This window comes from Podarcis muralis, chromosome 4, assembly GCF_964188315.1.
Source record: "Podarcis muralis chromosome 4, rPodMur119.hap1.1, whole genome shotgun sequence".
Taxonomy (NCBI): Eukaryota; Metazoa; Chordata; class Lepidosauria; order Squamata; family Lacertidae; genus Podarcis; species Podarcis muralis.
This window is the reverse complement of record NC_135658.1, coordinates 52,695,899-52,719,655: the sequence shown is the minus strand read 5'-3', so window position 1 is coordinate 52,719,655 and position 23,757 is coordinate 52,695,899. Positions and strand designations below refer to the sequence as shown.

Sequence of the window (23,757 nt, the reverse complement as noted above, 5' to 3'; positions counted from 1 at the left end):
TGGCAATTAGTCAGGTTTTCAGAACAAGAATGGCCTCCCATTGAACAGGCAGGGATGCTGCTGTGCACTGGAAGGTTTTGATTCCCATTCCGGCCACCAGGGTGACATAAGTGATTGGTACAGGTGTGTGTACCTAGCCAGGCAGGCTAGTAAAAGTATTTGTGAACCTATTTGCAAGGCTACAAAACCCAAATGGCTGAACGTGGAATGTTGCTTGTGCAGCAAAGTTCTGTAAAACTTCCCACACACTGGTCAGAGTTCCAATGCAACTGAACAAGCTGTACCCCAAACTTAGGGGACCACTGGCAGGAAACTCTGATTCGATTCAGAAGGTGAAGCTTCTTTGAAAAAGCAGAACTGGGGCAGTCCTGGTTCATATGCAAAAACCTCTGGATGCACAGATAATGTACTTTAGATCCCAACAACAACATTCAGACTTGAGATTTCTTTTCCTTAATCCAAATTTGTTGCGTTTGTTCATTTTTAATAGGTCTCAGAAAAAGATAAAAATGTGTTTTTATTTATGTCGAGGCTTATATACTAAACAAGTATCTAGACAGGAAACAAAATACAGCATAAAAATATTTAGTTACATTTCACATTTTACAAACTTGACAGTATCTTTACAAATGGACAAAGAATCAACATTTGGCCAGATTTAAGCCCACTTTTGCAGACTGGATTTTGTGATTAGTGATAAAATTAAAGGCAAATGAGGACTGAAAGGAAGTTACAGAGAGGCATGGCAATTCTTACTGTGATATAAAGTTATTCATCTCATTTATTCTGCTTGGGAGGAATGTGCTATCAAAAGATTAAGCATCTGTAACAGGAAACTTGAGTCAGGTGATCAAGTTCCTCACCTACATTAGCCAGCCAGAGGGATGGCAGCTTATACCATTCTTCATCCTAATTTAGTGTAAGAAAATGAGGAGAGAGAAAAAATTACACTGGTTGTTTTATATGTTTTACAAAGAATTTGTGCCTAACACTTCCCTTTAAACTGATGGTGAAAAAAATCACACTTTCTTTCTTTAAAAGTGTGTGTACAGGAAGTAACTCAGAGGGAATTACAAAAGGAAAACATGGGAAGATTAAATTTATCTGATGAAACAAAAACAAAGGAGCAAAGACACAATATTACCATTTCTGAAGTGTTACTCATACCATCCAATTTAGTTAAGGGTTTTTTTTTTCTTACGTTCAGGACTTGCCTGTACTGTACCTCCAAAATAAGTTGTCATAGAAACCCTGCCTGGCTTGATTATCCACTTTAAGGCCCAGGCCACTATATTGAGTGTGGTGGATTAAAGCCCAAATGCAAAGGAAAACAGGATCACCAGGTCTCACCAATATGCAGTGTCTACACACTGAAATGCAGTTGCTGCTGCCCTTCCGCTGGTCCCCTTACCTGCCATTCTCCCCTGGTTGCTGCTATACAAAAACATAGTGCTGCTCACTATAGCAAGGGGGGGGGGGGAGGGCTGATGGAAGAAGCAGGTGGGAGCTCTAAGACTCTGCAGCCTCACTCTGATCTGGGGCATTTAAAGATGCATTCTCCACTGCTGGGTGAGGTCCTGGAAAGCCACCAGAGAGCTAATTAATGATGGGATAATCAATAGCACAGTGGTTTAATGATAATACACAAATAGCCCAATAATAACCAAGGCCCTTGATGCATCTTATATAGTTTCCCCCTCTTGTCCTGACAACAATACTATTAAGTACATTTGCCCGAGAAACAAGGATTGTCTGAAGGTCACCCAGCAAGCTTCATGGTTAGATGGAGACTTGAACCTCGGGTCTGACACATATATAAATAAGCACATGTAATAATCACAGTGCACAAGACTAGATTATCTCAAACACAACAACTACAGGAGACATGCATCTGAGGAAGATTACACTTTTGCCAGCATTTTTACTAAGATAACTAAAGCCAATGAGGGTGGGGGAAACGTCCATATTCCTGCAAATGTAATCTCTCAGCATTTTCAATATTTAAACGTAAATGGTTGTTAATTTAGCCACTTAAGCATTTACGGTTGCCTTGGAACAACCATACAATATACCCTGTAACTATTTCTAGGACTGAATCTTATTAAGGTTCCCTGAAAGCAAAACTCAACACCTGCTGAGAAGATTTGGAACTGCACTGCTATTTGTATACATACTTCAGCCCCTCAGAAGTGATTCAAAAGGTAATGCAAGGCACACAGTTCAAAGGAAATGTGCCTGCTATGGAAGCATGTAATTTTTTAAAAATTCTATGCAAAATGACTGGTCACTGACAGATCCAACAGGACCTGCTACACAGCTGTCTTTAGAGGCTGCTTGCCTCATTCAACATCAACCTGTCAAAGGTTAACAGGAATTTCTAGCTTTCTGTGGAGTGCTTGTTCTTCCCACACAAGCCACCCCTGCATTTCCAAGGTTCTAAAATACACAGAGTAGCAGCTGTTTGCTTTAGAAATATAGTCTAAAAACAGAGCTTTCTATAAATAAGACCACTTCTACTATTAGTCACTCTATTTTTGTTGCACAACAACCTGTGAAAGTCTTATCTTTGGCAGCTGTTTCACACTGACTACCAGGTACTGTAATTCAAAACTGATTTCATGCAAAAAATAAATAAATTGAAGAATGAAGCTTTTAAAGCACTGCAGTACCATTAATGAAATGGATAAACAGATTTCTTAGTGGGCTGAAATCAAGGCAAACTTTGTGACGGCAAGAGTTATCCTTGGTTTCAACCTATTAGCTACTCAAGCATTATTTAGCCTCAGGAACCAATCATCCAAACACCAAGGATGATTCTGTTGTGCAGCATTGAGATGTTCAATAGGTTTTCAGTTTTTTCATCAGAAACTTGAGGTGGATAACACAGTCTTCTAATTCAAGTATGTACCAACATTCACAAGGAGCCCTTAGTGGCATAGTTATTATCCCTTTCATTCACACAATAAACCTTCGAGAGGGTTAGGTTGTAAGAAAATGACTGGCATAGTCACCCAACAAACTTTATGGCTGAGTGGGAATTTGAACCTCAGGCTCTTAATTAATTGATATACTTTTATAAAAGTGTGGATTTTAAATACTTCCAGAAATAAATATATACCACAATGGCTATTTATCGTAGCAGAGAGTTTTGCAGCTAAATTGATCCAAGTTGTTGTTGTTGTTACTGTAATTGAATTTATATACCACCCTATACCCGGAGGTCTCAGGGCGGCTGGGTATACATAAAGCTGTTAATGTATGTTTGCTTAAGTTGGGCATGAATTTTAATCACTCTGAGACTGTATCCTAGTTGTAGGCTGGCTGACTAGAAGGAATAGTTATTTAACCCTCCCAGATCCAGAGACACCCATCAGAGGACTTATATAAGGCTTGACACATGGGGTTCCTGCATTGTACAGACCATTACATTCCAGCAGGGGTTTTGTCTATTAGCAGAGGAAGCTAGTCCTGGATTACTCTTGGCTATGAAAGATTCAGGAGTCTGCTACAAGCATTATTTCATTTGTACAGTCCTGTCAGAAACACAGATGGCACAGCTCTGGTAGGAGAGAATTTTCTGTTTGGGCTCCTTGTATTATTTAACCCAGCTTTGCAACTGATGCCATGGAAACCTACGGAGTTGCTATCGCTTTTCTTAAAGAGAGAGAGTAGGCACTCATGAAACCCACCTAAAGCTAATTATGTTATTTGCAATATTAAAAGTTTACATTACTTTACTATAATACCACTGTAAAAATAACTTGCCTCACTTGTTTTCAGCTAATATATGTTTAACTGCCTCAATCTTCTCTATATTCATATTGGGTAAGGAAACCATAGCCTGACAACATGAAAGTGGTATAAAAGAGTTGTCTTAAATAGAATACAAAAGACAAAACCTATAGCTATAACCAGTGCTTTTTTCTACTCACATTGAAATACTGCCCCTCAATGAGGCCAAACTTAGATTAATAAAATGCTTAGGGGTATGCATACCCCTGCATGTGTGTCCCCCCCCCCCCGAAAAAAGCACTGGATGTAACAAAAAAATTGGCTTAAAAAGGGTATCGGATGTTAATCAGCCAAAAGCCTGGTTGAAGAGGAACATTTTTGCCTGGCGCCTAAAGCTTTTTAATGAAGGCACCAGCTGAACCTCCCTGCTGGAAGATTCCACAAAGGTCCATTCTTCTGTTGCCACCCTCTGGACCTCTCATGTGGAGGAGGCACATGAAGAAGGGCCTCAGAAGATGATCTCAGGGTCCGGGTGGGTTCATATGGAGAGAGGAGGTCCTTGAGGTATTGCGGTCCTGAGCTGTTTAAGGCTTAATTGGCCAAACCAGAACTCTGAATTGGGCCCAGAAAACAATTGGCAGCCAGTGCAGTTGGGCCAGGATCAGTGTAATATGCTCAAATGGTCTTGCTCCGGTGAGCAACCTGGCCACCGAATTCTGCACCAGCCAAAGTTTCTGAACTGTTTTCAGAGGCAGTCCTACATAAAACTTTGATTTGACAGTCACTTTGACTAGTGGATCTGCACAATGCACCAATGTGAACTGCAACTCATTAATCAGTGCCACATTTATGAAAAAGAAATACCGGTAGATTTCTTCAGAGTTGAGTCCCCTGACATAAAAAGCTCTTTGCCACTCTGCATACAGCTCTTAGCATTTGAAAAGTCCAATGTGACAGGAAGCTTGAATGGAAGAATGATTGACAGTAAGGGAGTGGAATGGAATGCTGGGCGGAGCTAAGAGTGAGTGACAGTTTCAGTGCGGCTGCTGGAAAAAAGACAAGTTGGAATGTGGGTGCTTTTAACAGCTGTATAGCAACGCAATTCAGCAGTTCCCCATTACTACATCTCCAGGCTGGGGGAAACAGAACCTATTTTATCTGCTGCTTGACAGGCAGAAATATAGGGAGCCCTGTCAGGAAAAAGTGACAAACCTAGACCCTAGTTCGTAATGCCCTACTCATGCAAAGGGGTCTCTATGCAATCAAGGGGTAGCAGAACCATGCCACAGGTCCCATCTGCGATGTTTACCCTGCCTTGACATCTAGGTATTACCCATGGATGTCTGTATAGGTGCACACCAGGGGCAGAGAAAACAATTTAATCTTGAGGAAGGGCCAGCATCACAGACCAACTCCCTTGATTACATGGAAACCCCATCATGTGAGTAACACATGAAGAGGGCTACGGATTAGGAAGATTCTGCAGCATATACCCTTAAATAGTCTGAAAATATGCTTATCCAAGAAGAGTACAGCGCTGCCATTCCTGTGTATGTCTTATCTCTTATGAGCCCTGATGTCTTCTGTCTGTATTACTGAAGATGAAGTCCAGTCTTAGATGAATGGAAGTGTAAAGACGTCTTGCTTTCTTTAAAGCATGTTGTAAATTCAGAACTATGTGTGTGTGTAGTCCTGGGATAAGTGGACTGATGAGGCAGATTCACTTAGGCGAGAAGGCAAGAGAAAAACAGAGGTAGTAAAGTGCCTACTCTAAAATCATATATGAGCTCTCATGAGCCTTAAATTATTCAGTCCTAGTCCAGCTCCCTGTTGTCAGCCAATAGAACTGTTGCCCAAATAAATCTTGTTTAATTAATGGTATGAAACCTAGTCAATTAATTGTTTAATTGATTAAATTAAATTAGTTTGCATATGAAAAATAGGGGGGATACTTTTGTTTTTAGATGATGCAGTGGGTATAATCTTATAAAATGCATTCTGCCTCCTCAGAATGAAGGGGATGCTTGCAGTATGTAGGTAGCATAAATATTAAAAATAAGCTTTTTATTATTTTTTTAATCATCTGCATGATAAATCAAGGGCACCCCTCTGGTTGACATAAATATGTTAGTTGATAAATGGATCTACTAGTTAAATATTTCTGCCACAACAACATCTAAGCTTGCTGTTCTTCTAGCAACACTTCTATATCTATTTTCTCTTGCTGTCCCCAAGAGATTGCTTTAACTGCTGTTCATTTAACCTCTGCTTTTACAACTCTCCTGATAACAAGGGCATGACCCAACGTTTTAGGAACACAGCACCAGATGACACTATGAAGCAGATATGAAATAACAACTCGTTACCTGCACCTGATAATTCTATGCATGTTTGCTTGGGAGCAAGCTCCATTAAGCTCAGTGAGATTTAGTTTTGAGTAAACATGTACAGGACCAGACTGCCTGTACAAAAGAAACAACATGATGTCTTATTGTATTGGCATATGTTTAGTAAAAAAAAAAGAACCGTCAAATGACAAAAAAATGAGGTAGACTGTAAAGAAACTATTTTTTAACTAAAATAATATGTGTTGATTACAAAGACTGATCCAACAAGGATTTACTTGGTTCAATGTGGCTTACTTCCAGGTAATGTGAACTGTGACCTTAAGCATACTTAATAACCTGAAGCATATTTATTTAGTTTATATACTTTTTAGAGACCCCCCTCAAATGGTGCATTACCACAATGCATAATAAAATTCATATTTCTTATGAAAATTAAAATACTTAAAATCAATAAAATTTAAAACAAACAGCAAGAGATAACGATCAAGTGAGCTTCACTAAAAGGATGAGGAGAAGATGAGAATGTCTGAAAGGAAATCAAAGAGGGGGTCATATGCACTTCATAGAGGAAGAAACTACAGCTGAGGAGTCAGTGCTGGAAAAGGTTTGTCCCTGATACCCACCAGCAAGATAAGCTCATTAAGGGAAAGCAACAGAGCAGGGCCTCTACTGTCAGCCCCAACACCTGGGTAGGTAAAAATGGTACTTCAAATTAATTGGTCCCAAACCATTTAAAGCTTAAGAACGTAACATGAAACTGAGCTTGAATATGAATAGACAGCCAATGCAACTGGCAGGGAATAGGTGTACATGATCAAAGCGCTTGACTCCCAAAAGCATCCTGGTGGCTGTTATATGCTATTTGGATCTTCAGAGACAGCCCATAGTGATCTAACCAGAAACACTTCAGAAGTTTAGCCATACAAGATATCTGGATCACTGGGTTACACACCAGAATTACCCAAGAGTCCATTGTCGCTGTCAAGCATTAACCCACATACCTGTTTGGTAAGAGTTTCCAAAATATTCTGGAGTTGTCATCTTCAAATCACATTTTGGAGTTGTCCTGGAATGGCCCTACTTATTTCCCTTACACTGCCATTTAAGTGTGAGTGGTTTAAACATGGTCATTTGTGTCATATACTATTGAGCAAAGCTGCATGTTATCAACAAAGTTATTATATTTAGAGCACACACTGAATAATGCCAAAAGCAAGAACCTTTCTAGGTGCGGTTGTCACCCATTTGTTATGTTTGTTATGTCAAATCCAGACACAGTCTGTATCGAGCGTCTGTTGTAGTGTTATTGCATCTTCGCAGCACTAAATGCTTTATTTATACTAATTGGAAAATGCATAACATATCTACTGCAAAAGCCTGGGCAACTACTGATTACTGTGTACTTTGCTATGGCCACACAATTTATGTGTTTGTGTGTGTGTGGCATAGTCTCTCTTGGACCAACAGCCTCTACACTGTAATAAAAACAGAAGGTAAAAGGTAAAGGACCCCTGGATGGTTAAGTCCAGTCAAAGGGACTATGGGGTGCGGTGCTCATCTCGCTTCAGGCTGAGGGAGCCAGCGTTTGTCCGCAGACAGCTTTCTGGGTCATGTGGCCAGCATGACTAAACCGCTTCTGGTGCAACGGGACACCGTACCAAGTAACAGAACACACAGAAACGCTGTTTACCTTCCCGCCGGAGCGGTACCTATTTATCTACTTGCACTGGTGTGCTTTTGAACTGCTAGGTTGGCAGAATATTGGGCTAGTTGAGCCTTTCAGCAGGGTTCCTCTTCGGTTCTTAAGGCAGCTTACATGTCACATGAAAAAGCACAATCCTATACATGCTTATACAGTGATTAATCCCATTACTGTTTGTTCAGTGGAGCACAATACAGCAACCTTTGCACAGAGGTATAGGATTGTGCTGTCATTTTTTTTTTAAGTGCCACAAGGCATTGCTGCATCCGGCCACCTCACATTTTATGTCTTTGGTGGCTCTCTTCTCTTGGTGCATCTCAACACTGGAATACCCCTCCTGCTATGTGTTTTGTTTGTTGATTATTGTTATTATTATTACCCCTTGCCAGAGGAAGAATCCCACGCACGGAAAGCCCATTTAAGCAAAAAAGCCAGCGCTAGACCTCTCGTCCATCCTTATTACAAAGGATAGGAAGAGAACCGGAGGGAGAAGCGTCTGGGCGAGCGGGAAAGTAGCGAACAGCGGCCCCTGGGGGGCGACTCGCTGACGGGAATTTGGGGGACGCGGCGCGCGAATGGACAGAGCGGACGGGCGAGGCGGCGGGGGACTGTAGGGGAAGAGGGAACCGCTTGACCGGACATTCAACCAAATTTCGGCCGCGGGGAGGAGGCTGGGACGGTGGTGGGACAAAGCGGCGATAAGCAGGCAACTGCCCGAAGCAGTCCGGGCAGCGGAATAGGCGGCGAGGTCGCCTCACGTGGGGCCACCTCAGGGGCAACGAAGCCTGACTTGGTTCATATGGCGGGAAAACAAAAGGCTGCCCCCTCCCCTCGAGCGCGGGGCGAGAGCCAAGTACCTTTTCTCCGGTCACGACGTGCAGCCCTTCCCGCACTTTGGCGAAGGACCCCTCGCCCAACTTCCTTCCGATCAGGTAATTGCCCACGCGCTTGGTGTGCTGGAACTCGCGGAGCCGCTCCCGGGACGCGGCGGCGTTGACCCAGGCGGCCAGGAACGTCCCCTCGGGGCTGAGGGGGGGCGTCGTGGGCTCGTCGCCGCCGTCGCCGAAGCTCGCCGCGGGGGGCTCGCTCAGGAGCCCGTCGCCAGCAGCCGCCGGCATCCTCCTGCTGCTGCTGCTGCTGCTGCCGCCGCCGCAACTCGGTGCAATCAATGCCTTTGCAACCCTTGCTGCGCCGAAGGGCTTCTGAGAAACTCGCTTCTTTCTTTCTTTAGCTCCTGCTTCTGCTCCCGCTACTCCCCAAATTCAAGTCTGCAGCACCAGCCTGCAGATGTGATCGGCACCCGCGTGTGCACGTGGGGACCCGACGGCGGCTGGCTGGCTGGCTGCTGAGGCGCACTTTGCCTCTCAGGGAAATGTCAAGCAAAGAGCAAAACAAGCAAGCAATGAAAAAAGCAAAACAACAGAAAAGAAACCCGCTTCGCCAACGGGGTCTGCCCGGCTTGGTGGAGATCTAGCGCGATTCGGCCGCCACGAGGAACTGGCTCCGGACCATAGCCGCGCAGCTTTGCAGCCAGCTCCGGCGATCTGCGAGGCTGAGGCTGTGCACGCCTCACGTTGAAGAGGGAGCCTGAGCCAGCTCCCGCAGATCAATTGTCTCCAGTCTCCGTGGAAGCCCGTTGGCTGCCTTCCCCTCATTGGATCTGTCGATCACTTTTCCCCTCCCTCTCGTACCGCGCCTGGCTGCCTCTTTCTCCTGGTGCTGCTGCTTGAGGCTCTCTTCCCCTCTTGCGGGGAGGGGTCTGGGGAGGCGGGGGGGGGGGAGGAGAGAAACGTTTCATTCAGGCTAAATTGGCAGTAATTTAATCCGATCCCTCTGCTGAGAACAGATGCAATGAAAACTCGACAGCAGTCGTGGTCCTTTAGAAATTCGGGCAGCTCCCCCTGCCTCCCCCCCGTGTTTTTGGTGTAATACAGATTCAACCCTAAAGCCAAATCGCATCGAGGAGCCCCCTTGCCAGCGAGTTATTTACGCCTTCAATTCACGAAGATGCTGCATTTCTCTCTATAATTAGGGCAGTCAAGCCGTGACAGGCGCTCTGCGTGACTCCTTTCGGAGCAAAGCCTGGTTTATTTTTCTCAAGATCTCTTTTATTCCTTCCCCGATAATATTTTTCTTGTGTTGCTTTGTGCCCCTTTTGTGCTTGAAAGCACTTCACTTTGCTTTCACTTCTTTGCGGGTGACATGTGCTCCAGAGCTCAGATCGTGACAGCCCTGGCAATAAAAGCAATAAGCGCTCCCCACCTCCCCTTTCTGTTGTAAGAAATTGAGGCTGAAAATGCGGTTACCTTGGCAGCTTAAAGCAAAGGAAAGCCCCGCCTTATATTATACATTATTTTTATTTAGAGCTGCAGCCTCCATTTTATGTTCTCAGCCCTCTTGCTTTTAACAATTCCCAACCTCAGCTTTAGGAAGCATTACATCCTTCATTCTAACTGCTATCTTAAAACGCTCCACACTTCCACAATGCAACTTGAGTAAATATAACTACATACAGGGACTATGAATAGTTGGGGAAAGTCACAACTATTGCTTGTGTGAGACAAACTCATAAATAATATCAATGCCCCCCCCCAAGGGCAAATATAGACCGCCAATCATCCCCTCCATGTGCACAAATCACATCCTAGGCCTTTAGAGAGTCTGCCAATCCTCAGGTGCCTTCTTGGGGGAGATGCAGGAGGCTGCAGTGATAGGACAGGCAGGCAGGTCCCCCTTTTACTACTGGACTTCTACTTGTGGAGCTTTGGATGCCATTTATAATTAATTGACAATTTGCTGTCCTTTAACTGTACCCCCAGATCTGCTACCTGCCATCTCCATCAGAGTGCATTTCGACGAAAAAGGGAATTGCTGGCATCAATAGCCCTAATCCTTTCTGCAAATGTTTTAATTGCAATACACTCCATGTGACAATTACCCTGATCACTTGCTGAAATTACTAATTCCATAGTTTAGAAAAGCTTTTTATATAGAAGTATACAGGAAAAAAAGCCGAAATCATATGCTTTTGTTTACGGGAATTAATCCCTCTGAACTCAGTGTGACTTATTTCTGAATAAACACCAGTAGGATTGGGCTATATAAGAATCTAATTTTGTTCCCCCAGCGTAGTCTAATGGTAGGTCTTACGGTAACGTAACCTTAACTTGTGTGCTGATACTGCAAAACTTTGCATACGCTAATAGTACTATCACTAAGACTTTTAATTATGGGATTTTAATAAGCCCATCACCCTACATCTTACCCCAAGGCTGAATATGGCTCTCATTACCTGTTTCCATATTCAGCACAGCACAGTAGCCTGAATGAAGTTTATATGCTTATGAACCCCAGAAAAGGCTTATTCTCTCCATAAGGTACCTTCTCCACAAATATGGTTCATTTCTCTCCCTGCTATGCGCAGGTTTTTCAGTTGATATTGCCCCCCTGAAGATTCAATAGACTGAAGCACTACTTTCCATCTGCCTTGTGTTCTTGTGTTCTTTATCCCAAGCCTCATATAGTACACTTAGATCTGTTTCCCATTGGTTATAATTTGTTCATTGCCAACCTTTACAGGGATCCATAGGGCTAGTTCCAGATCCATAAACAGAGTGAGAGCTTAAGAGTACATCACAAGACAATAATAAAAATAGATAAACAGGTGTTTTATTTGCTTCATGTTTTTATTGTGGCCAATTTATTTAGCATAGCTGTTACATCAAAGAAAGACATAATCTGGGCGTATTCATTGATCCAAGGGTAATATGTTAACTTCAACCCTAGAACATTAAAGGAAGTGTTTTCCAGTTATTTTGAAAACTGGGATTTCCGCAGGGTGTTGAGTGTGTTGTGAGAATAGGGATCAAAAGTCAATTGCCTGCCTAGTCCCAAACTAGGATTGTAGACAGAGTTGTCTGAGGATAAACATGTAATGGGATCAGCATTTTTGTTCTCTAGCATAGCATTCATGGGGTTCAGTTATTTGCCATAAAATTTTTAGAAAAGATAAGTGCGGTATGATTGTCTTGAAGATTTGGGAAATTTAAAAAAACCATTTCGCAGCTAATGAAAAATGGAGCCCTTCTGTATTCCAAAGGAAAGTGAAAAAAGCCCATCGGACCATTTTCATGAAACAGATCAGTGGCACCGAAACAGACAGATTCAAAAGTATATCAGATGGGGGAGAATGTTGACTTTGGTAAGTATTCATACACAAACTATATTAATAGTTAAAATTTCTAACTCTAAATCTGTGGCCACTGCTTCCATTGTATTAATTCAAAAAGACTACACAAGGCTGATGTCTTTAAGAATATAGTGTTTGTATGCGTACCCAAAGAGGTGGCCAAACTGATTTTGGGAGCAACCCAATGCAGAAGAAGCTGGCATAAAGTAAGCCAGTGTAAATTAAGCCGAGATAAAGTTACACCAGATCCAAAACCCATTCAGTAAGGGTGCTTCTGCTCTCTCCAAATCTGGCAGAGCAGTGGCCGACCTTGGGGTCTCAAATTTTAGCGGTGCCTAGTGCAACGCCAAAACTTGGTGTTCCCCCACCTCTCCCCTTCCATTCTACATCATAGTTACAGTTCCCCTGAAGCTCCGCATCCAGTGCAACCGAAACAGTCACTCTCGCCTAAATCAGTCACTGGAAAGAGGGCAAACAAGCCTTTAAAATGGTTATGTTATCGGGTTGATGACCAAGCTGAATAACCTTGGGATCCAACCTAAGTCCCCTTTTTGTGGTCCCATTCCTGCCACACCTCCAGAATGCCCCTTTTGGGGGACTTACATTGGGCTCGGCTCAGCAGGCTAAGCTGGGATGAGCAAGTTATGTTGGCGTATCTTCAGCTGAGATGAGGTTGGGGACTTAATGCCCTCTGAGCCAGGAATCAGCCAGTTGATCCAGAGATCCACTGTATCCTGATTGCTCATCCTGGTAGATATCGTCATAGGATTACCCCATTAATTAGGTAATTCACTTGGGGAAACACAGTTCACACAAATACCGTATATTAAAGTATCCTTGATGTAAACCCAGAGTGTATGATTTAGTCTGTTAATCTCTAGCCCTTAAATTTCTAGATTTTGACTCAACACACACCCCAGGAGTTCTATAGTTAAAATGAAAAAGCAAAGAAGGCAGGACAGCCTTACTGTATGCCTCTTTGCAGCTGAATTACAGCAGCGATTCAGCCACTGGAAATCACCTTAGAAACTGGTGATAAATATAACATTTTGACACCCTTAATAAATGTGGTAGGAAGAGTGAATGCATGATTGCTGGCAAAAAGAGGGGTACTAAATTTGATATGTATTTTTTAATTGCACCCAGTACCATTATTACAGCTGTGTATGTGCAAGGGGCTGTTGATTAGAGACCCAAGCATGCAAGTAAAGCCAAAGATATGAAGGGTATAGGAGCGATAAAAGCAGAATTTCCCATACAAAATTAATGCAACACTCCCCCATCCCCAAATGACCACAGCTTTTTAGCATGGAGTAGACTAGGGGCACGTAAATGTTAGCAGCTTTAAATGCCATTTCCCCCACTGCGTTTCAAGTTGCCTTCTACATTGCTGTGCATATTACTACCTGGCTTGTTTTCTTGCGCCCACAGCCCCAATTCCTATTCAATGCAGCAGTCATCTACGCATGCACAATGGATGCCTAAAATGTAAACACCTTGCCTTAACTATGGCTTATGGTTTCAAATGGTTTGGAAGCTGTTTTGAGGAAAAGCAAAAAGAAACTACAGAGTAAAGAAACTACATAGTAAAGATGAATTGTGGCTAACTTCCTGTGTACTGAGGTTCAAACACCAGCAGTAGGAGAGCACTGGAGTAAATACACAGCCTACCTTGCAAGCAGAAACAAGCTAAGTACATTAGGATGCCATTTATTTTGCAATGACATGGTGTTTGAACTCAGATACGTGATGAAACAGATACAGGCAAAAGGGCATTGTTGGGTACTTAGAAGATGCGGAGGCATAAAATTTGCATATGCTCATTAATATGTATAGGTGCAAATTTAGGCCAACTTTCAGAGGGAAGAAAACAAACTGGCTCTTGCTCTCAGGGCATACTCTCTAAGCTGTTGGGACTTATTATCACGTAAGTGTATAGGAGTGCAGCCCTGTGGCACCATCCTGTGCATGTTTATGCAGCATTAAATCCTGAGCTCAGTGGAATTTACTCCCTAGTCATTATATTTAGGGTTGAACTGCAACTTAAGTGCTTTTATTTTTTTTACAAGTTCTCTGATAAAATTCTTAACGCATATACAGTACCAACCCAGTTAAAATATTTAGTATTAAATGAAGAGGATGTATAAGATACTGTGTTAGTTAAGCAAAATGAATAACGTATGCAACCTTTTCCCATTGTATTAATCTGGAGCTCTAAAATTGGAAACTTCATTTTTTCTGTCTTCCTTTGTATACAGAGAGACTTGCAAATGAGTTTCAACAATAATCATGTGGCATATCACAGTTTACTTGATGCAGTTGGGTCTCTGTGCGATTCTCATCACTAATGAAGACACCAGAGATTAACTGCTAAGGGATTCAGTTATGAAGAACATGTTTTTATTATCAAATGTGAAGACTTCTGAATGCACGGAGGAATCAATATACTTTGAAATAAAGCCTGATTATTAAATAAAGAGTATAAAAACAAATTTAAGGTGCAGATGAGCACTGCTTCATTTAGCTATACGGTATACGTGTTCATTTGATATATTCCATTTTTATATATCTGTTATATATCTGCTCCTAAGATGGAGCGGATGTCACAAGGGACCCTGCATGAGTTTGATGGGCTCTGGACCAATGCCCCTCCATTGCCTGCTCCCTCAGGTTCACAGCACAGTGAGGGGGCAGACCTCTCAGTGTATAAGGGTGTATGAGGCAGCCATATTGGAGAGAGAGGTGAGGGAGAGATCGGGATGTTGAGGGTGAAATGTGGAGGATGCGGTTCATTTATGCAGGGCAGGGCTTACTTGCCCTCCCCCAACGTTGTATTCAAGTTGGCACCTTGGGTGGGTGGAACAGAGGCAGAGCACAACCCTTGAACCACCTTGTAAGTTGTTTTGAATATATTCTCAATGGTTTTAAATATATATTTACAATATGTGTTCCTGGGTAGATTTTTAAAGGTATTCCTCTTTAAAATCAACCTGGAAATAGGATGCGACAGACTTAGGCCCATCCTCTCTGAGAATAAGGACAGTCTGAACTTCAGTGGGTGCCTATGATTGGACATTGGGTTTGGGGCGATTACAGATGGCCCAAATATATTGTGTGTCTGATGAAGTGGGCTCTAGTCTGCAAAAGCTAATGCCACCATAAATCTGTCTTGAAGATGTCCTAATACTTTTTGTTGGTTTTGTTGCAACAGCCTAACATGGCTACCCTTCTGGAATTTTCCCATTGCATGCTGATTATTATAGCTGAACATTTTCTATGGTAGGAAATTCCCCCGTTATTTATGTATTTGTGCCTTTATTTATGCCAATCAGAAGTGCCAGTTGACATTTCACATGCCGAGAGACTCATCCTTATCTTCTAAATTTCCATTTTGGTCTGCATGCACACTTTCATGAGAGAGCTATTTTAATCACAGCCCTCAATTCACCTTCACTTCAACTTTTGAGCACAAGTTACCAAGACTGCCACACTGTGGTTTATGGAGCAACGAGTCTGCAAACGTGTCTGAAGCAAAGCAAAGCATTGCCAAAAGTGATGCTAATTCATCACTGACTGCTGCCACTTCAACAAAATGTTTACTCCTTGTCTACACTCTTGGCTCTTTGCTGACTCCTTGATTTTCAGACAGACAGGGATATTTCTCTGAAGTGGAAACAGATTTCATTATTATTATGGGATGATTTTTACACATCACTGAGAAACTTGATTTCCTTACATGATAATTGCAGCTTGCAATTCAATTTCTTTCTCTCTGAACTACTAATTTCTCCTTATTCTGTATCTATGAACAAACCAGTTCCTGTAATTTACTTGAATTGCAAACAAGGTTTGCAGATGTTTTAAATATGTCTTGCCTATCATATCATCATTTTCCTTTATGTTTTAAATATAAATTTAGTGACAGTTGCTTATGTCATATATATATATATCCCGAACAAATAAGCTATAACACAAAATACACTACAGTAATATGGTAACTTGCACACAAACAAATTAAAACACAAACGTACACACATACACCATGAAAGAAGAAGTTGACATGCAGGAGGAACTTATTTGTCACTGGTTATATTGCCAGCATCAGATTGCTCTAATGCCTGCATATTAAAATCCAAACAAAGAGCCATGCAAATTGCTGCCACTGGTTAGTTGCCTAGCAACTATACAGTGAGTACTGAAAACAAAGTACTGTCATACTACACTACCATGCTGAGCTTGAAACAAAGCCTATAGTATGACTTGTGAAACACTATAAATCTGAAATATTTAAAAAGGTTGACCAAAAAGAAGAAAAAGATATTTTGAGACTCTCTTGATTTTACAAATTTTCCTCAAGGGAATGGGCTCACAGGTAATGCCATGACAAATACTGTAATAATTTATGCCCTCCCAAATGTGTTTATCTTGAAGGTGCCACAAGACTCTTGTTTTGTTTTTTGCTGCAAAAGACTAATGGAGTTACTTCTTTGGAAACTGTAATATGAGAAAGATTTAGGGCTATAGCTCACATCTCCCATCCATGATACCCCTGTCTACAGGCAGCAAGCAAGCAATATTGCTATGCTTGTACACCTATTGTTTACTCCTGTTATGTCTCTGGCTTTTTGTGCAGGTGTAAAAATGGAGCCTTGTATATGCATGTGGAATTTTGTTGTTCTTAATGCTCCTAGGGAGGCTGTTGCAGGGGGAGGATCAGACAAACCACAGTGATCCTGTACGTGATTAGAGCTTTAGCATATGCACATTAAAAACAACAACACAGTCTTAGGTCACTTCCAGACTCTTGCATGGATCTCTCACCCATTTGGGGAGATGCTGGAATATGTCCTTTGCACAAGAAAGGATGCCTTCATAATCCACCCCCAAGAAAGCAGCTACGTTGTGATAAATTAGGGATTAAGGAGAACTTCAGTGTGGTTCACATTTTAACATGACCCAACCTAATTTGCACTTCTAGAAACCAAATGCAAACTGAAATGCAGCTCTCCTTTGAGTTTCACAGTTGTCTGAATTTTACGATGTAGTTCTCCAGCTGATAAACGTGGATAAAAATGTGCATATTAGGGGAAGGTGTTCCTAAAAATGCATATTAGGGGAAACTTGCATTACGTTAAGATAAGTTGCTTGTAAAAATCTATATAGTAGGAAGAATTGGCACTAAAAACGTTGACAATTTTTCATGAGAACTTAAAATAAACATTCACATACCGATGTGAAGATGTGGAGAACTGAACTGAATCAAAGAGAAACCAAAATTGAGAGGTTCAGCCACCACTGTGATAAAGAGGAATGGCACTGCAATGGTGTAACAAATTCACTTCCTCCCCAAACCACACTTTTTTGCACTAAGCAAAGTGATGAGAAAAAGGAAGTGTGGGATAACATGAAGGCAATGTTCTATAACCACTGCACCATTTTTTATTTTTTAGTGCAAGGATGAATGTACAATAGGTAGGTTGTCTGGAAATGTCCTTCTATACAAATACTCAGAAGGAAGGCAGATGATGGCTGCAGGTAGGAATAGAATCTTGTGGCATCCAGAGGTTTTTGGACTACATTGACAATGCTGGCTGGTGCTGACGGGAGTTGGAGTCCAGCAATATCTGGAGGTACTCAGGCACCCCACTCCTGCTCTGTACCATCAGCTTTGAGCCACCATTGCATCACTTGTCTTTTCTTCCAGCAGCCAATGCAGTTGACTGCACCCTGATTCTCTTTTCCCCTTGACCTCCAGGACAGATTCTGGCAGCTGTCTTGTCAAGCCAATTACTTTGGACAGGAATCTGGCAGGAAGCCTTGCTCGTTTCTGCCCCTCTGCACTTTATACAAGCCTCCAAGAAACAGTAGGCCTAAATGTAGCTCTCTAGTGATGGAAAAGAGACAAAGCCTGCAGAACTGGATGCAAGGTCACCTTATTATAACACAGCTTGGCAAGGCTCATTTAAGAAATGAAGGCCCAGTACAGTACCTGGTTACAGTCAGAATTAGAATATTTGTCTGCTTGATGCATTTGCTTCAGCTTTCAGAAGAAGGAAGAGCACAATGTGCTGGCACCACTCGTCACCTAAGTGTTGCTGTAACTATGGGGATGAAATATACCGAAGTATATTTATGGAAGAGAGAGATTTCTGTGCAGTTTCCCAAAAGCACAGGCTGACTGAAGTATGAAGAGACCTCTTACTCGCTTGCACAGGACTGCTGAAATTAAGATGCGAAGACTTAATTTTTCCCCCCAAGCAAGTTGCTGATATTCCTCCACTTGACTTAATATATTTTGTCTGCAAAGCTGCCAATATCACCCTGACATAGATCACTTTTGCTAGCTGTTTTACAAGATCACTTCCTAGAAAATACATATAGGAGTTTCTAGACTCTAGATTATATTCTCTAGGGGAGGTGTGGTGAACCTTTGGTTCTCCAGATGTTGCTAAACTACAGCTACCAAAGTCTTTGGGCACTGGTCTTGCTTGCTGGTTTCTGATGGGAATGGTAGTTCAGCAACACCGGGAGGGCCTAACATTCCTTGCACCTTTCCAAGGGCATAAGGAATCTGATTTCGACTGAAGACTGATTTTGCTTTGCTAGACAAGCAACAGCTCCTTCAGTTTAATGAATCTTGGGTTGCCCCTGGAAGAGGAGACTGGACATTTGATGGCCACGAACAGTTCTCATGAATAGAGGACAAAGGAACATAAATGATTCCCATTCCAACTTGAGAAATATCCTTGGATTACTAACCTATCCCCCACCAAAAGGGGGCTAGTATTTATTTTGCTCAAAGCAACCATACTGAATTCCACATTATGATTTGCTTGTACTGAGTATATGAGTAGGGATAAGCACATTTTTTTTGTTTTTATTTTTTTTTATGATTGTAATGTACGTAGTACTATTTTTATAACCCATGCTGTAACCATTTGATGAAAGGCAGATTATAAGTATGAATAAATAATTATTTCACAAACATGAAACCTGTGATGTTTTAAACTGCAATTCTTATGCGACTTTTGAAAGTGTGTGTCAGGGGTTGGAATTGCAACGATCACAAACTAGATCACACTTGCACAAAAACAGCAAGAGCCAACCAAACGTTTCAGATCTAGATTGCACCTCCAAGCATGCATGGTAGATACATGTTTATGGTGTGGGCGTCCACTAGGAGGATCTGTACAAATAAGTTAGCATCTTTGGTGAGGATTTAGTCTTTGTGTACATAAGCGCCATCTGGTGGTGTTTATTAATATTGATTCAGTATGTATTTTCTGTACATTAATTTGATTTAGCAAGCTGGCCATTGCTATTCTTTTGTTCAAACAACAATAAAAAGCACATCAGTATAGCATAAGATGTATGCAAAATTTTCCAAAATATTATCCGTAATGTGATTAATAAAATGAAATAAAAAAAGTGGTTAAGGAAACAAAAGATGTTATAAGGGATTAAGATTGCAATCTTTTCTGCATTTGCTTGCAAATATGTCTCAACTGAATTCAGTGAAACTTCCTTCTGAGTAGACATATATAGGAGTGCACTGTTAATCACTTTGATCCCACTCAATAGTAACCTTTCAGATTACTTGTAAGTATTTAACAGAATGATCTAAATATCATATATATATATGTATGTTGTCTTCAGTGCAACACTATTCAAACATGTTCAGATGTCTTAACCTCTTTGCTCATCTTCTTCCTCTTGTATCCACCTCCTTAAATCTATGGGTTAATAAATAGCAGTATTATTCCTGTGTGTGTATCACAGTCTTTCATAACAAAATGCTTCACAGTAGTCGAGTCTGAGCCTGTTTATCAAATGTAAACTTCCTGTTTTCAAATACAGATTTTCTTTCTATATTTGCTGGAAAAGGGTATAAAGGATTATACCTGCCGACAACAATTCTGAGCTGATTCCTAAATCAACATTTTGCCTCGCATACTTACTGTTACATGTTAGTGTATTGTTACGAGTTGGGGGGGGGGGTAGGCTGTATGCTTAAGCCCCTTTTTAATTCCTTGATCCAGCAAGTGTTAATATCTAAGCAGATGACAAATGCCTCCCCCTTCAACTCGCTGGTAGTTAGAGAGATAAAGGCCAGGGTTGATGTGTATGTGTGGTAGAAAAGCTAGAAGCTGACTATCTGTAGGCTGGGCAGCTAAGAGACAGGGTTATACCTAATTTCTGTTGGAATCCAAGACTGTGAATTCTATCAAAGAAGCAAGACCCTCTTGGGGTGGTAATGCTGTGAACCCTTCTGTCGTAGGCTCAGGTTATATATACGTGTGTGTAAGTAAACCATATATCCTAAAGATACCACAGTCTCCACTGTCCGACATTCATGAACCCTGGGTAAGTGACTGGGACCCCTGGAATCTCACAGTTTTGGGGAGATTGGGGAGGCATGCAACAGTATGAATTCATGGGAATAACTCAGTTTAATAGGTTATCCACATCATTTCATCCCGAGACAACCATAGTGAACCACAGCTAGTTGTCCCTCAGTTTTTTTGTCTGATTCATCTCACTCACAATATCACTTCAAAAAGTAGTAAATCTCTATAGAATTATTCCAGTGTCTATTTTGATAGCTTACAAATTTCAGGAATAGCAGATTAGCAGAGGAATTACTTCTTCCAGGCTTGAATCTCCAGCCTGAATAAAGTCTATTCAGTAATATAAATCTTACTCTTCTACTCTAGGTGCTTGCAGAACTGTAGACCAGCCTGCTTTACTAGCTTTATAAACTGCCTTTTGGAGGTAACAGGATTACAGACATGGACCCAGGCACAAAAGGAAAGTAAACTAAAGTTACCTGAGGAAAACTAAAAGATAATGGGAATAAATTACACACATCAATTGCCAAAGCACTAAACATTTAAGAAACCACCCCTACATTCTGAGAACCTAAGCAACTACCTGCCAGTGGCTAATGTCCCCTTCTTGAGCAATATTCTTGAGCAGGTAGTTGCTGTTGTAAACAAAAATTGCCCTTTTCCCCTATGGGGTATCCAAGAGCCCATATAGAGTCCTTACATAGGTTCCCTATAGGTAGGAGAAGATAACAGAGGCCAACCAGAGAATATTGAGAAGCAAAGCACCTAGTAAGCTTGATCTTTATTGATCTGTTGCAACAGGGTGCTCCCCTAACCCGCAGGAGAGGAGGAACCCAGAAAAATGGTGCGCAAGGCCTTAAAAAGACTTTTGAAATTGCCACCCTGTAGATCAAGACCACCCCCAGAAACATCATACATACATCACAGAAGGGGTGTAACCTAAGACCACCCCCCAGATACATCATACCTACATCACAGAAAAGGTGGTCTAAACAGAAATTTGAATGTTGTTTTTCTCCTGTTGTTGTTTTTCTCCTGTCTGGCAGGTAACTTGATTGGATTGCCTGGGGAACCTGGCCATTCTTTTGTAGTGATAAATACTTAGTTCCTGGGCCAGGTCACAGGCTCACACCCTATTCATATCTTAAATGTGCCTTTAAGACAGGATTTGTGAGGAAAGAGACAATGGGGAGGTTTCCCAGTTTGAGCTTGCAGAGAAAACATTTGCTCAGTTTAGCAGTCAAAATGGTTCCAGGTCGGTCTTCCTGTGCTGATCTATGTACGTGCTTTGTATGCTTATGAACATTACCATATATCTAAGACCTCAAAATTCCTATCACATTGCTGATCAGATAGTGACTCAGCTATACAGCAGCAAATATAACATTTTAAGTGCGTTTTAGGTACATTATACAAATGTGACACTAGATGGCAATGGGGAGTTTATGGGAAATTCAATATATTTTTCAAAACTTTTTTTTTAAAAAAAAACCATTTACACAGCATTTTTATATGTGTCTAGATTCCACCCCAGACACTTGTGGAGGAGACTAATGTGGATCTGCCTTTGGCAGAGAAACTGCCCTGGTTGCCTTTTAGGTAGTGCCGCCCGCCATGTGGACAGCGGTGGAGCATATGCCCACGCTGCCCAGGAAGGGCACGGAGGGTGCCCTCCCAGGCACAAGATAGCCTTGCAGACAGCGGCGGAGCAAGCCACTCACGGGGGCAGAGCAAGCTGCTCATGGCGGACATTCAGCACGCCACCTGCCCACGACTCCCAAGCGTTCCCCAAGCTGTCAAAATGAAGGGGGAAGGGGGGAATGCCGCCAGCAAAGCAGCATAGCTTCCCTCTTACCTCAACAGCTCGGGGTAGGCTTGTGAGTTGTGGGTGGGTGGCACGTCAAATGTCACCCCCTCAGTGACTGCACCCAGGGTGGTCCGCCCCCACCGCCCCTCTTCCTACGCCCTCCCATTAGATGTCAAGGAAATTAACAACTATCTGACTTTTAGAAGATATTTGAAGGGAGCACTGTTTAGGGAGGTTTTTAATGTTTGATGTTTTATTATGCTTTTAATTCTGTTGGGAGCCGCCCAGAGTGACTGGGGAAACCTAGATGGGCAGGGTATAAATAGTAATACCTATTGTTGTTGTTGTTGTTGTTGTTTTATTATGACCTCTGTCAGAAGTAGTACAGAGGTACTCTATCTCTGTTAATGTTTCTTATACTCTTAGTGGTTTTTGATACCATCTACCATGGTTTCCTCCTGGAAGGCCTATCTGAGTTGTGGGTGGGTAGAACTGCTTTGCTGTGGTTCCAATCCTGCTTGGTTGGTTGTCTTCAACGGGTGATGCTTGGGGAGTGCTATTCGGCACCATGGGGTCCCTTGTTGTGGAGTCCCTCAGGGTTGAATTCTACCCCCATGTTTAATATCTATATGAAGCCACTGAGTGGGGTCATGCAGAATTTTGAAGTGTGTTGTCAGCAGTATTCTGGTGACACACAGCTCTACCTTTCCTTTACATCTGCAGGTGTGGCAGTGGATGTGCTGGAGCATTGTCTTGCCTCAGTAACAGACTAGAAGAGCGTTCTGATTAAAGTCTCCCTACTACATTCTGCTGACAATGAATGAAAGCAAAGCATGAGAGTCTGACACTTCGCTTCTGAACTCATTGCATTTTTAAGGCAGTAAAACCTCAATGTTTAGTTCTGTGCAACTGCAGCTATACCCTCCCAAGTTTGAGTAATGAAAATGGGGGCATTTATTTATCAGAAGCCGCTGTCATCTTCCTATGTCACAGTAGGAACACTACTCCCCTCAGCTGCTGTACACATTTCTGAAGGCTCTTCTTCTCCTGCTCTGCGTTGCCTTCTTATGCTTGCAAGGATACCTGGGAAACCACGGTTGCTGCTTGCTTCGAAAACCCACCCTAGCCAATATTGACTTTTATGCTGTATGTATTGTTTTTAACACTTGATTGGAAGCCGCCCAGAGTGGCTGGGGAAACTCAGCCAGATGGGCGGGGTATAAATAATAATAATAATTAATAATAATAATAATAGTAGTAGTAGTAGTAGTAGTAATTATTATTATGGCGCAGGCGGGATGAAATGGGCAACACTGAGGCTGCATTCACGTTTCCTTTGGCACAACGTCCAGCCCCTTTTCAGTTAAAGCGCGGAGGATTCAACTCGCTGCCTTTCCCAAGACTTAAAGCGAGGTCGACGTCGGGGGGGGGGGGCGCGGAGTGCCTGGAAACAGGCGATGAAAGCGTTGGGCGCGAGGCAAAAGGGCGAGCGCTGTCACGTGGCCCTCCTCAAGCGCACGCGCGCGCGCTTGTTCGTTGTCTCCGGGGGCGGGGCGGGGGTTTGGTCCGCAGCTCTCTTTTCTTCCGATGGGTGGCGCGCAGCCCGGAGGCCTGCGCTATCCCAGGGTGCT

General features: G+C 42.3%; 1 protein-coding gene and 1 long non-coding RNA gene across 4 annotated transcripts in view; one reads left to right on the top strand and one right to left on the bottom strand.

Moving 5' to 3' along the window:
• HUNK (hormonally up-regulated Neu-associated kinase) overlaps positions 1–9,906 on the bottom strand; it is a 58,638-nt gene extending 48,732 nt beyond the window's left edge. Inside the window, exon 1 of one of the 2 annotated variants that reach the window (XM_077927303.1) lies at positions 8,640–9,906. In XM_077927303.1, coding sequence (XP_077783429.1) covers positions 8,640–8,900 — 261 coding nt within the window. In that variant the 5' untranslated portion in view covers positions 8,901–9,906. The remainder of the gene's footprint in view (positions 1–8,639) is intronic. The other variant, XM_077927302.1, reaches the window with a different exon arrangement.
• LOC114604166 (uncharacterized) lies at positions 8,575–14,223 on the top strand. Of its 2 annotated transcripts, none has more exons than XR_003708240.2 (3): positions 8,575–8,714; positions 11,848–11,983; positions 13,403–14,223. It is a non-coding gene; the product is annotated as an uncharacterized LOC114604166 (long non-coding RNA). The 2 variants fall into 2 exon arrangements; XR_003708241.2 differs by having other exon boundaries at positions 8,627–8,714; positions 11,882–11,983.
• Positions 14,224–23,757: the final 9,534 nt, after the last annotated feature.